We start from the raw sequence: 10,764 nt of genomic DNA on the forward strand, positions 1-10,764 counted from the left end.
TATTACCAAAACAGGGTATATCTTTAGTTCTTGTTGCAAGCTTGTTCCATGTAAAATCTATTGGATTTCCACCGCGATTAAGCATTTCAATAAGAAATTACTAACACCCAACATTAAACCACAGCTTATTAAATGCGTCTGTGGAATAACAATTAATTTACCAGGTATTTTCTTGCTGTACTCTGAATTACAGTCAATACAGAGCGTAACATGTAACAATTTCACTTACAGTAGTAAAAGATATGTCAAATATACCAAGTCTGTAATTGCACATTTTCATCTCTGTGAAGTGCCACAATGGTTTCCAAGAGGTGAGTAACGGGACAAAATTTATGCTTCGCGCAACCATAGGAAACCTGTATGCATACTCTACAAACAGTTGTCACACCCAAGCTTGACAGTCCCTATGATCACATAGCCAGAAAATAGGAGGGATTCGAGAGGTCTTGCACAGCTCCACCCTTCTTGCTTAGAGAACATCCATTTACAGGCTAGTCCAGCGTTTCCAAAGGTAAGACACCTCCACCCACTAGCCAAAGAGGAATTCCAGAGATGTGAGCCTCCACCCTTTTCTTAATTCAGGCCAGTGCAAGTGAGCAAAGTGCATGCTGACAAGGACAGTGTTACAAAATATGTTAACTTGAATTGCATCCAGGTCCTATAATTGACAGGGACAGTGTTACAAAATATGTTAACTTGAATTGCATGCAGGTCCTATAATTCATTTGTGTGAATATAGAAAGAAAACAGAGATGTGCGTGCACACACAAGTATTTTTCTATTTCACTGCAATTACACCAAGCATATATAGTATTTGTGAGATCCAATAATTTCTAATTTAAGAGATTGTTGTTGAGAAAATATCTCAATTGTCCAATCTGTTCAACAAATTAATCTTACCTATTTTGCTAAAATAAGTGTTATTTCCAAGTCCCCTCTTAACACTTACAATATTACATAAGTCATAAATTACATATAAATCATATAAAGTCTAATATGTTCTTCATAAGCAATTATGTTCATTCTGAGATCTTGCAGACACTGTTTTTTTTCACCACCACACGAGCTACCACATGATTTTCATTTGAACTGTTAACGCCTCTGACCATCAATGAGAAACTTTACAGAATTGACATTTCTTAACTACCATGAAGAATAGCTGAGATATTGAATATCTCTATGGACAAGTTTCCATCCTAGCAGTATGCACCAAAATACACACTTCTAATAATAAAGGTAACATGTCAAAATACAGAGCTTATCCAACAATCAATTATGCAACAACATTTCTTCACACACACATACACACATTAATAAATACTATAACCGATAGTTGTTTAGAAAAGCATGAGAGACTCTGTATTAAATTCATCATTGTTGTCACAATAGTAGCTATGTTGGCCGATTCCTGTAATTTTCCATTTAAAATATCTTTACAACGACTTTTGCAATTGAACAATGTGTGTCCATGTCTTCGCCAGTAAAAACATTACAGTGATTTCCTATTTTTATTGACTCTACCCTTTGAGAATAGTGTCATCTCATCATGTGAGTTGTCCTCTGTGTTATCTTATTTCATCATCTTCTCTTCTACTAAGAGTGTTGCAATCATTTCATCTAGTGATAGAGAGGAAAATTGAATTCAGGTGAAAATAGTGTTATCATAATTTGATGGTACTCTATTTAACAAAATAGTCTTAACATCTTCTTCTTCTAATTTTACCTCAATTTTCTCCAGGTGCCTTATGAGTGATTTTAGATCATTTATGTGTGTATACAATGATACCCAATTATGCATTTTGAGTTTCAATAACTACAATTTCAAAAAGAATTTTGCATTCATGTCATTTTCCCCAAATATTTACTTAAGTGTTCCCATATTCATGAAGAGGACTTTCCTAAGTCTATAAGATGAAATTGTGACTCTGACAAAAACAATCCTATAATAGACTTAGCGCTTTCTTTCCTTTTCTTCCATTCAACTAATTATTTTGGATCTTGAGATATTGGTTCTAATCCTTTCACTAAACTCTAAAAAATTTTATGCATCAAATTCATTTAGAATTTCAACTTCCCCAAAAATTTTGACTAGCTCGGGTGATAGATCGGGTGACTAGCTCCACTTCTCGGTTGTCCGGTTTATTTAGACTTTATTCGCCTCTATTCACACCATTTGTCATACATCTATTATGCCCAGATAAGCATTTCACAAACATTTCACAAAAGTCGAATCATTTGTCATTTATCACGCCCATGAACAAAATTTGAATCATTTGTCGGAAATTATTTAGACGTTAAACTCGAATCATTTTTATAAATGAGAAAAGTTGAGCGGTGATGCAGGAGCATCGAGCTCCGAGGAGACAAATGACAGTTGACTGACTCACGGAAGGAGAACAGAACAAGACAAAGATTACGAGCTTGGGTGGACAGGTCATTAAGTTGGTTGTTGTTTTCTTTTTCTTTTAATTATTGTTTACTTCATTTTATTTCAGAGTATTTTAATTGTAAGTTGTTTTAGCTTAGGAGATGAATAGTATTTAGTTAACTCTTTGTTAAAAGAAACTAGATGGCAGTTATAAAATTCGGGTTGAACAGTTCAACTGAAATACGGGAAGCAGTTATGCTCTCCATGTATTTAAAAACAGGAAAAAAAACAAAGGGAGAGGAGACCCCTTCAGCACAAGAATAACAGACAGCAAGACAAAACCTCTGTAACACAATTATATTATTTTGCCAATGAAATAATCTACTGTTGATATTTTCATATGTATGTATAAAATCTTTTCTGTGTATTCTAAGAATGAGATAGGAACGAATAGGCACTAACTGCAACAGGAAGTGAAATAACGGAAGGACACCTACAGACATCCATTTGAAATCAAGTCTACAACAAGAAACATTCTACAGACACCCATTGTATCGAAACAACGAAAGAAGCGTTGCGGACATACATCTACAGCAAGCAAGAGCACAGAACTTTACGGTTGTTACAAAGGCAAACAGGTACCAAGAAATACAACCACTATTTCATTTTTTCCTTTACAAAAATAACACAAGTATTGTATGCAGAAAGGGAGGTTAACTTAATAAAATTCGCCACATGACTGTGGATTGTTACCAAGTCACACAGATTACAAACCCCTGAATATTATCAAAATACAAAACACCATTTCAAAGCCGCGACTCTAAATATTGTTACATGAGAACAGAGATACAGAAGTCACGAAACGCCGGAAGAGGCACGGCCGACTCAACACAACCCTCACAGAGCTAACACCTAAACTACCAAACCCTCCGTAATCTACAGCTACATCAAAGAAGGAGCAAACCCTACCAGTTTGCGAGGATAGTCAGGTTCGAGTGGAGCCGAAGGTTGAATGTGCCCAAAACCCTCGACAGCTAGCCACCAGGTCAACCTGCATACAAAACAGAGCGAGGTTAGAACAGAGTTTGGCAAGCCAGGGGTAGATTGAAACCAGAGAGCAAAGAAAAGGAGATGTGCACCGAAAGAAACGCATAATACTTACAGACAAGTTGACAAGGAGACCGGCGAGACCGAACCCGATAACCCTAGCTTAACAAGGCACAAGAGCCGTGAGAAATTGTAACAGGAACAGGAACAGAGTAAATCAGAGAACCATATGTTACCTTCGGAGGCGAAGATGAACTCAGCAAACCAGGAGCGCCGAAGTTGCAGTCAATCTGTACAGTAAGCACAGCTAAGTAACGAAAGCAGAAGAAACCAGGTGACAGAGAGCGCATATAAAACCAAAAACTTACCATTACACACAGGCGAAGACCAGCAAGGTCACGCGCGCCCAAGCAACTCATTAACACAGCAAAGAAAGCCGAAAGGCACAGCAAACAACCAGGAACCGCAACAGAGTAAGACCCAGGACATGGGCAGAGTGTAATGTCCATAGAAAACACCGTGGAGCAAAACCAGGTTCGAGTCCAGAGAACCATCACCAAAACCCACCAAGCAGAACTTAACTGAGCCAACAGGAAATAAAATGACCCGAAACGCAAAGAGTAGGGTTTAACAAAGGCGGGAGGCGGATAGACCGGGCGAACCGGCAGGTGGCCATCCCCAACCGGGAAGAAGGTTGGTAATAAATATTTGCAGATTGAAAGCAGGTCGAATCTACGGAGATTTGACTTTAACCCATAAAAAGTGACAGTTCACCTACCGAGGGCCTGTAGAGTGACCACGTGGTTAAGTTATCCACGTCACCCGTAGGGCTGGGCTATCAAAAGTGGTATCAGAGCAGGTTTGTTGAGTAGGAGCAAATGGAGGTTGGCAGAAGAGGAAGAGGAAGAGGAAGAGCGGTCCGGAGGGTAGCAGAAGAGGGACTCCGTGAGGAGATCCGCGTCTTGCGAGAACGATTGGAAGCAGTAGAAGCTGGGGGAAGGAGAAACCCAGCAGATGACAGTGACGAAGATGTGGCAGAACCAGAAGATGAATTTGAGGGGGTGACACCGGAATTCTGATTGTTGAAGTCAGTTTTGTTGTCCAGTCATAAACCAAAACATGAGTTGTCTACTTACGACGGAAGTATGTCTGCAGACGTGTTATTGGATTGGTTAAGTGAAGTAAACAAATATTTTGAATTTGCGGAAACTAGTGAGGACAAATAGGTGAAGTTCACCGCCACGAAGCTGAAGGGACATGCGTCCTTGTGGTGGGACAGCATTCAGGCGGAGAGGAAGAGGCTTCACAAACAGCCTATAAAGAAATGGTCCAGAATGGAGGCCAAACTGAAGGAAAAATTTCTGCCGAAAGATTATCAGATTATGTTGTACAGACAGGTGCAGAACTTGAAACAAAGGGGAATGACTGTTAAAGAATTTACAGAGGAGTTTTATAAGTTAAATTTGCGAGCAGGGTATGTGGAAGACACCCCAGAGAAAACAGCCAGATTTGTGAATGGTTTGAGGGGGGAAATATTGGATGAAATCGGTATCCTTTCACCCCGGACGTTGGATGAAGCCTACCAGTTTGCACTGAAGGCAGAGGAGAAAATTAACCGGAAGCAAAACGCCAGGAGAGGAGGTGGAACTGGCAGGGGAAAAGGTAAGATGTTTGGCAGAGGCCGAGGTACAGGTTCAAGTGAAGAAGGCAGCAGTTCTAAGTATGCTGGAACAGCAGAAAAGGACAATAGCACTAGAGGAGGACGACCACCTCAGCGAGGGCGAGGAAATGGTCGGGGCAGGGGAACTGTCCAGTGCTATCGCTGCCACAAATTGGGACACAAGTCGTATGACTGTCCTGAAGGTGAACCAGCAGGTGGAAGAGGAGCTTATGTTGCTCATTTAGAGGATGCTGAGGCAATACCTCAAGAAACGGAAAACGCACCAGAGACAGGTGAAGCTTTGGTGTTGAATAAGGTGATGTTAAAACCAGCAAAAGAGGTTGCAGAACCGGATCAGCGAAAGGCTTTGTTCCGAACTGTCTGCAAGTCACAGGGTAAGTGCTGCAAACTGATCATTGACAGTGGGAGTACCGACAATTTAGTGGCTGTGGAGATGGTGGAGAAGCTGGGATTAAAAAAATTGAAGCACCCTACTCCCTACAAAGTGTCATGGCTGCAAAAGGGACATCAGCTGTTAGTTGACGAACAGTGTGAGGTGGAGTTTCAGATAGGCAGGTACAAGGATAAGATTCTTTGCGATGTCATGCCAATGGATGTCTGTCACCTACTGCTGGGACGACCTTGGCAGTTTGATAGAATTGTAGTTCATGACGGAAAAACCAATTGTTCTAAGTTTATTAAAGATGGGATCAAGCACACGCTTGTACCCATCAAAGAGGAAAGTGCAGCAGAAACCAGTGGGGTGAAGGCATTGCTGATGGGCGGAAAGGAATTTATAAAACAGATTGAGGACAGCGAAGTAAATTTTGTTGTCATAAGAAGACCAAAGGCAGTGGTACTACATACGCAGATTTCAGATTTGCCCGAAGAAGTTCAAAAGCTGCTGCAGGAATTTGGGGACATCGTGGTGGATGACCTTCCAGATGAACTACCACCAAGGAGAGGTATTAGTCACTGTATTGACTTTATACCAGGGGCAAGTCTGCCAAATAAAGCAGCTTATCGTATGAGTCCTAAGGACCATGAAGAAATCAGGAAACAGGTCCAGGAGTTATTGGACAAAGGGTTAATTCGAGAAAGCATGAGCCCCTGTGCAGTACCAACCGTTTTGGCTCCGAAGAAGGGAGGAGAATGGCGAATGTGCACGGATTCCAGAGCCATAAACAAAATTACTGTTAGGTACAGGTTTCCCTTACCAAGGATGGACGATATGATGGACTGCCTGAGCGGGGCAGCTTATTTCTCGAAAATTGACTTGAAGAGTGGATATCACCAGATTCGAATTCGAGAAGGAGATGAGTGGAAGACAGCTTTCAAGACAAATGAAGGCTTATATGAGTGGCTGGTGATGCCATTTGGGTTGAGCAACGCTCCCAGCACATTCATGCGCCTGATGAATGAGGTACTGAAGGAATTCAATGGTAAGTTTGTAATAGTTTACCTGGACGACATTTTGATTTTTAGTAAGACTAAAGAGGAACATTTCAGGCATTTGCAGAGTGTGTTGAGGAAGCTGCAGCAAAACAAGCTGCTAATTAATCTGAAAAAGTGTACTTTTTTTCAGCGAGAATTAGTGTATCTGGGTTTTGTAATTGCAGAAAATGAACTGAAAATGGACCCAGAAAAGGTGGCAGCTATAGTTAGCTGGCCTTCTCCGAAAAGTTTATTTGAAGTCCGAAGTTTCCACGGGCTAGCAAGTTTTTATAGGAAGTTTATCAGAAATTTCAGCGAGATCTGCGCACCTATGTTGGATACGATCAAGAAGGCAAACCAGCCTTTTCACTGGACCGAAGCAGCAGAAAGTAGTTTTCAGATTTTGAAAAAGAAGATTACCGAAAGACCGATATTGAGGCTGCCTGATTTCAACAAACTTTTTCAAGTTCGTTGCGATGCCAGTGGTACAGCCATTGGGGCAGTACTTAGTCAGGAGGACAGACCGGTCGCTTATTTCAGTGAAAAGCTGAACGAGAGCAGGCAGAAATACTCAACCTACGACAAAGAGTTTTACGCAATTGTACAAGCCTTGAAGCATTGGCGACATTATCTGTTAGGTAATGAGTTTGTTTTATTTACGGATAACTCTGCATTGCAGTACATTATGCAGCAACATAAATTGAACCATAAGCATGCAGCTTGGGTTGAGTACCTGCAGAATTTTACATTTGTACTAAAACACATTAGTGGGCAAGCAAACAAGGTGGCAGATGCACTGAGTAGAAGGACATTGCTTCTACAGGAAAGCACGATGCAGGTTTTGGGCTTTGAGCACCTAAAGGAGCTGTATCAAACAGATACCGATTTTAAGGAGGCCTATGAGGCTTGCCAAAACCCTCTGTTGAGAAATAGCAGCATGTGGTTGGACTATAATCTACAGGAAGGATTGCTGTTTAAGGGAGGGCAGTTGTGTATTCCCAACTGTTCTATGCGAGAGAACATTATTCAGGAAAAACACAGTGGGGGTCTGGCTGGACACTTTGGTATAGACAAAACGATTGCTCAGGTACGACATTTCTATTTTTGGCCAAAATTGCAGCGGGATGTGCAGAGGTACGTGAGTAGATGCAAAGTTTGTCAACTGGCAAAGGGTCACAGTCAGAACACTGGTCTTTATTTGCCATTACCTATTCCGAGCCGACCATGGGATTCCGTTAGCATGGATTTTGTTCTGGGTTTGCCTAAGACACAACGGGGCTTCGATTCAGTAATGGTTGTGGTAGACCGATTTTCGAAGATGGCACACTTTGTACCTTGCAAGAAAACCAGCGATGCCACTTATATAGCACATCTTTTTTTTACTGAGATCGTTCGGTTGCATGGACTTCCAAGATCCATTATCTCTGACAGGGATGTAAAGTTCACCGGTCATTTTTGGCGAACTCTGTGGAAGAAGGTGGATACCCAATTACAGTTCAGCTCCGCTTCTCATCCGCAGACTGATGGTCAGACGGAAGTAGTAAACAGGAGTCTGGGAAACTTACTTCGGAGTTTAACAGGTGAAAATTCCCGGACGTGGGACCGTGTACTTGCTCAGGCGGAATTCGCATACAACGATTCACCTAACCGCAGCACTGGTTACAGTCCGTTCCAGATTTTGTACAACATGCATCCACGAGGAGTGCATGAATTACGAGATTTGGGGAAGCTCGAAAAACGAAGCGCTGATGGAGAAGATTTCGCTCAAGCGATGAGCAATTTACATGAGCAGGTCAAGCTGAAATTACAAGACAGTAGTCAAAGGTATAAACAGCGAGCTGATACAAGGCGTCGGGAAGTTCAGTTTAACGTTGGGGATGAAGTCCTTGCGTATTTACGTAAGGAGAGGTTTCCAAAACGGGAGTACAGCAAATTAAAATTTAAGAAGATCGGTCCCTGCAAAATCATCTGAAAATTTTCTGCGAACGCTTATGAGCTACAGTTGCCACCCGGGATTGGTATTTCTCCCATTTTTAATGTGGCAGATCTGTTTCCCTATGTCTCTGATTCGGAAGACAATACAGTAGCAAAACCACCGCGGGACACCAGTTATGGAGACAATTCATGGACGAGACAGTTGCCAACGGCACCACCCCTTGAGATCGAAAGGATTCTGGACACACAGGTAGCTAGGCGCACACGCAGGAAGGAATATCTGCGGTATTTGGTCAAGTGGAAGAACCGTCCGATAGAGGACAGTTCATGGCTCAACGCAACGCAGATACAAAAAGCAGGCTATTCTGTTGACGACCTCATGGAACGGAGCCATGACTTTTTACCACCCCGGGAGCCTGATGCAGGAGCATCCAGCTCCGAGGAGACAAATGACAGTTGACTGACTCACGGAAGGAGAACAGAACAGGACAAAGATTACGAGCTTGGGTGGACAGGTCATTAAGTTGGTTGTTGTTTTCTTTTTCTTTTAATTATTGTTTACTTCATTTTATTTCAGAGCATTTTAATTGTAAGTTGTTTTAGCTTAGGAGATGAATAGTATTTAGTTAACTCTTTGTTAAAAGAAACTAGATGGCAGTTATAAAATTCGGGTTGAACAGTTCAACTGAAATAGGGGAAGCAGTTATGCTCTCCATGTATTTAAAAACAGGAAAAAAAACAAAGGGAGAGGAGACCCCTTCAGCACAAGAATAACAGACAGCAAGACAAAACCTCTGTAACACAATTATATTATTTTGCCAATGAAATAATCTACTGTTGATATTTTCATATGTATGTATAAAATCTTTTCTGTGTATTCTAAGAATGAGATAGGAACGAATAGGCACTAACTGCAACAGGAAGTGAAATAACGGAAGGACACCTACAGACATCCATTTGAAATCAAGTCTACAACAAGAAACATTCTACAGACACCCATTGTATTGAAACAACGAAAGAAGCGTTGCGGACATACATCTACAGCAAGCAAGAGCACAGAACTTTACGGTTGTTACAAAGGCAAACAGGTACCAAGAAATACAACCACTGTTTCATTTTTTCCTTTACAAAAATAACACAAGTATTGTATGCAGAAAGGGAGGTTAACTTAATAAAATTCGCCACATGACTGTGGATTGTTACCAAGTCACACAGATTACAAACCCCTGAATATTATCAAAATACAAAACGCCATTTCAAAGCCGCGACTCTAAATATTGTTACATGAGAACAGAGATACAGAAGTCACGAAACGCCGGAAGAGGCACGGCCGACTCAACACAACCCTCACAGAGCTAACACCTAAACTACCAAACCCTCCGTAATCTACAGCTACATCAAAGAAGGAGCAAACCCTACCAGTTTGCGAGGATAGTCAGGTTCGAGTGGAGCCGAAGGTTGAATGTGCCCAAAACCCTCGACAGCTAGCCACCAGGTCAACCTGCATACAAAACAGAGCGAGGTTAGAACAGAGTTTGGCAAGCCAGGGGTAGATTGAAACCAGAGAGCAAAGAAAAGGAGATGTGCAGCGAAAGAAACGCATAATACTTACAGACAAGTTGACAAGGAGACCGGCGAGACCGAACCCGATAACCCTAGCTGAACAAGGCACAAGAGCCGTGAGAAATTGTAACAGGAACAGGAACAGAGTAAATCAGAGAACCATATGTTACCTTCGGAGGCGAAGATGAACTCAGCAAACCAGGAGCGCCGAAGTTGCAGTCAATCTGTACAGTAAACACAGCTAAGTAACGAAAGCAGAAGAAACCAGGTGACAGAGAGCGCATATAAAACCAAAAACTTACCATTACACACAGGCGAAGACCAGCAAGGTCACGCGCGCCCAAGCAACTCATTAACACAGCAAAGAAAGCCCGAAGGCACAGCAAACCACCAGGAACCGCAACAGAGTAAGACCCAGGACATGGGCAGAGTGTAATGTCCATAGAAAACACCGTGGAGCAGAACCAGGTTCGAGTCCAGAGAACCATCACCAAAACCCACCGAGCAGAACTTAACTGAGCCAATAGGAAGTAAAATGACCCGAAACGCGAAGAGTAGGGTTTAACAAAGGTGGGAGGCGGATAGACCAGGCGAACCGGCAGGTGGCCATCCCCAACCGGGAAGAAGGTTGGTAATAAATATTTGCAGATTGAAAGCAGGTCGAATCTACGAAGATTTGACTTTAACCCATAAAAATTGACAGTTCACCTACCGAGGGCCTGTAGAGTGACCACGTGGTTAAGTTATCCACGTCACT

General features: G+C 42.0%; 1 protein-coding gene and 1 long non-coding RNA gene across 2 annotated transcripts; one reads left to right on the forward strand and one right to left on the reverse strand.

Moving 5' to 3' along the window:
• The first annotated feature begins 4,293 nt into the window (after positions 1-4,293).
• On the forward strand, positions 4,294-6,701 carry LOC149169444 (uncharacterized). Its single transcript, XM_089425194.1, has 3 exons — positions 4,294-4,476; positions 4,642-6,236; positions 6,695-6,701. The coding sequence occupies exons 1-3, from the start codon at positions 4,294-4,296 to the stop codon at positions 6,699-6,701; spliced, it is 1,785 nt and encodes a 594-aa protein (XP_089281320.1).
• Positions 6,702-10,063: 3,362 nt separating this feature from the next.
• On the reverse strand, positions 10,064-10,470 carry LOC149169445 (uncharacterized). The gene is made up of 2 exons (XR_016259387.1): positions 10,310-10,470; positions 10,064-10,231 (listed from the first exon to the last, which is right to left on the reverse strand). It is a non-coding gene; the product is annotated as an uncharacterized LOC149169445 (long non-coding RNA).
• Positions 10,471-10,764: the final 294 nt, after the last annotated feature.

The sequence above is a fragment of the Pinus tabuliformis genome, chromosome 4_2 (genome assembly GCF_031772625.1).
Source record: "Pinus tabuliformis cultivar Carrire ecotype Pingquan chromosome 4_2, CPIR1, whole genome shotgun sequence".
Classification (NCBI taxonomy): domain Eukaryota; kingdom Viridiplantae; phylum Streptophyta; class Pinopsida; order Pinales; family Pinaceae; genus Pinus; species Pinus tabuliformis.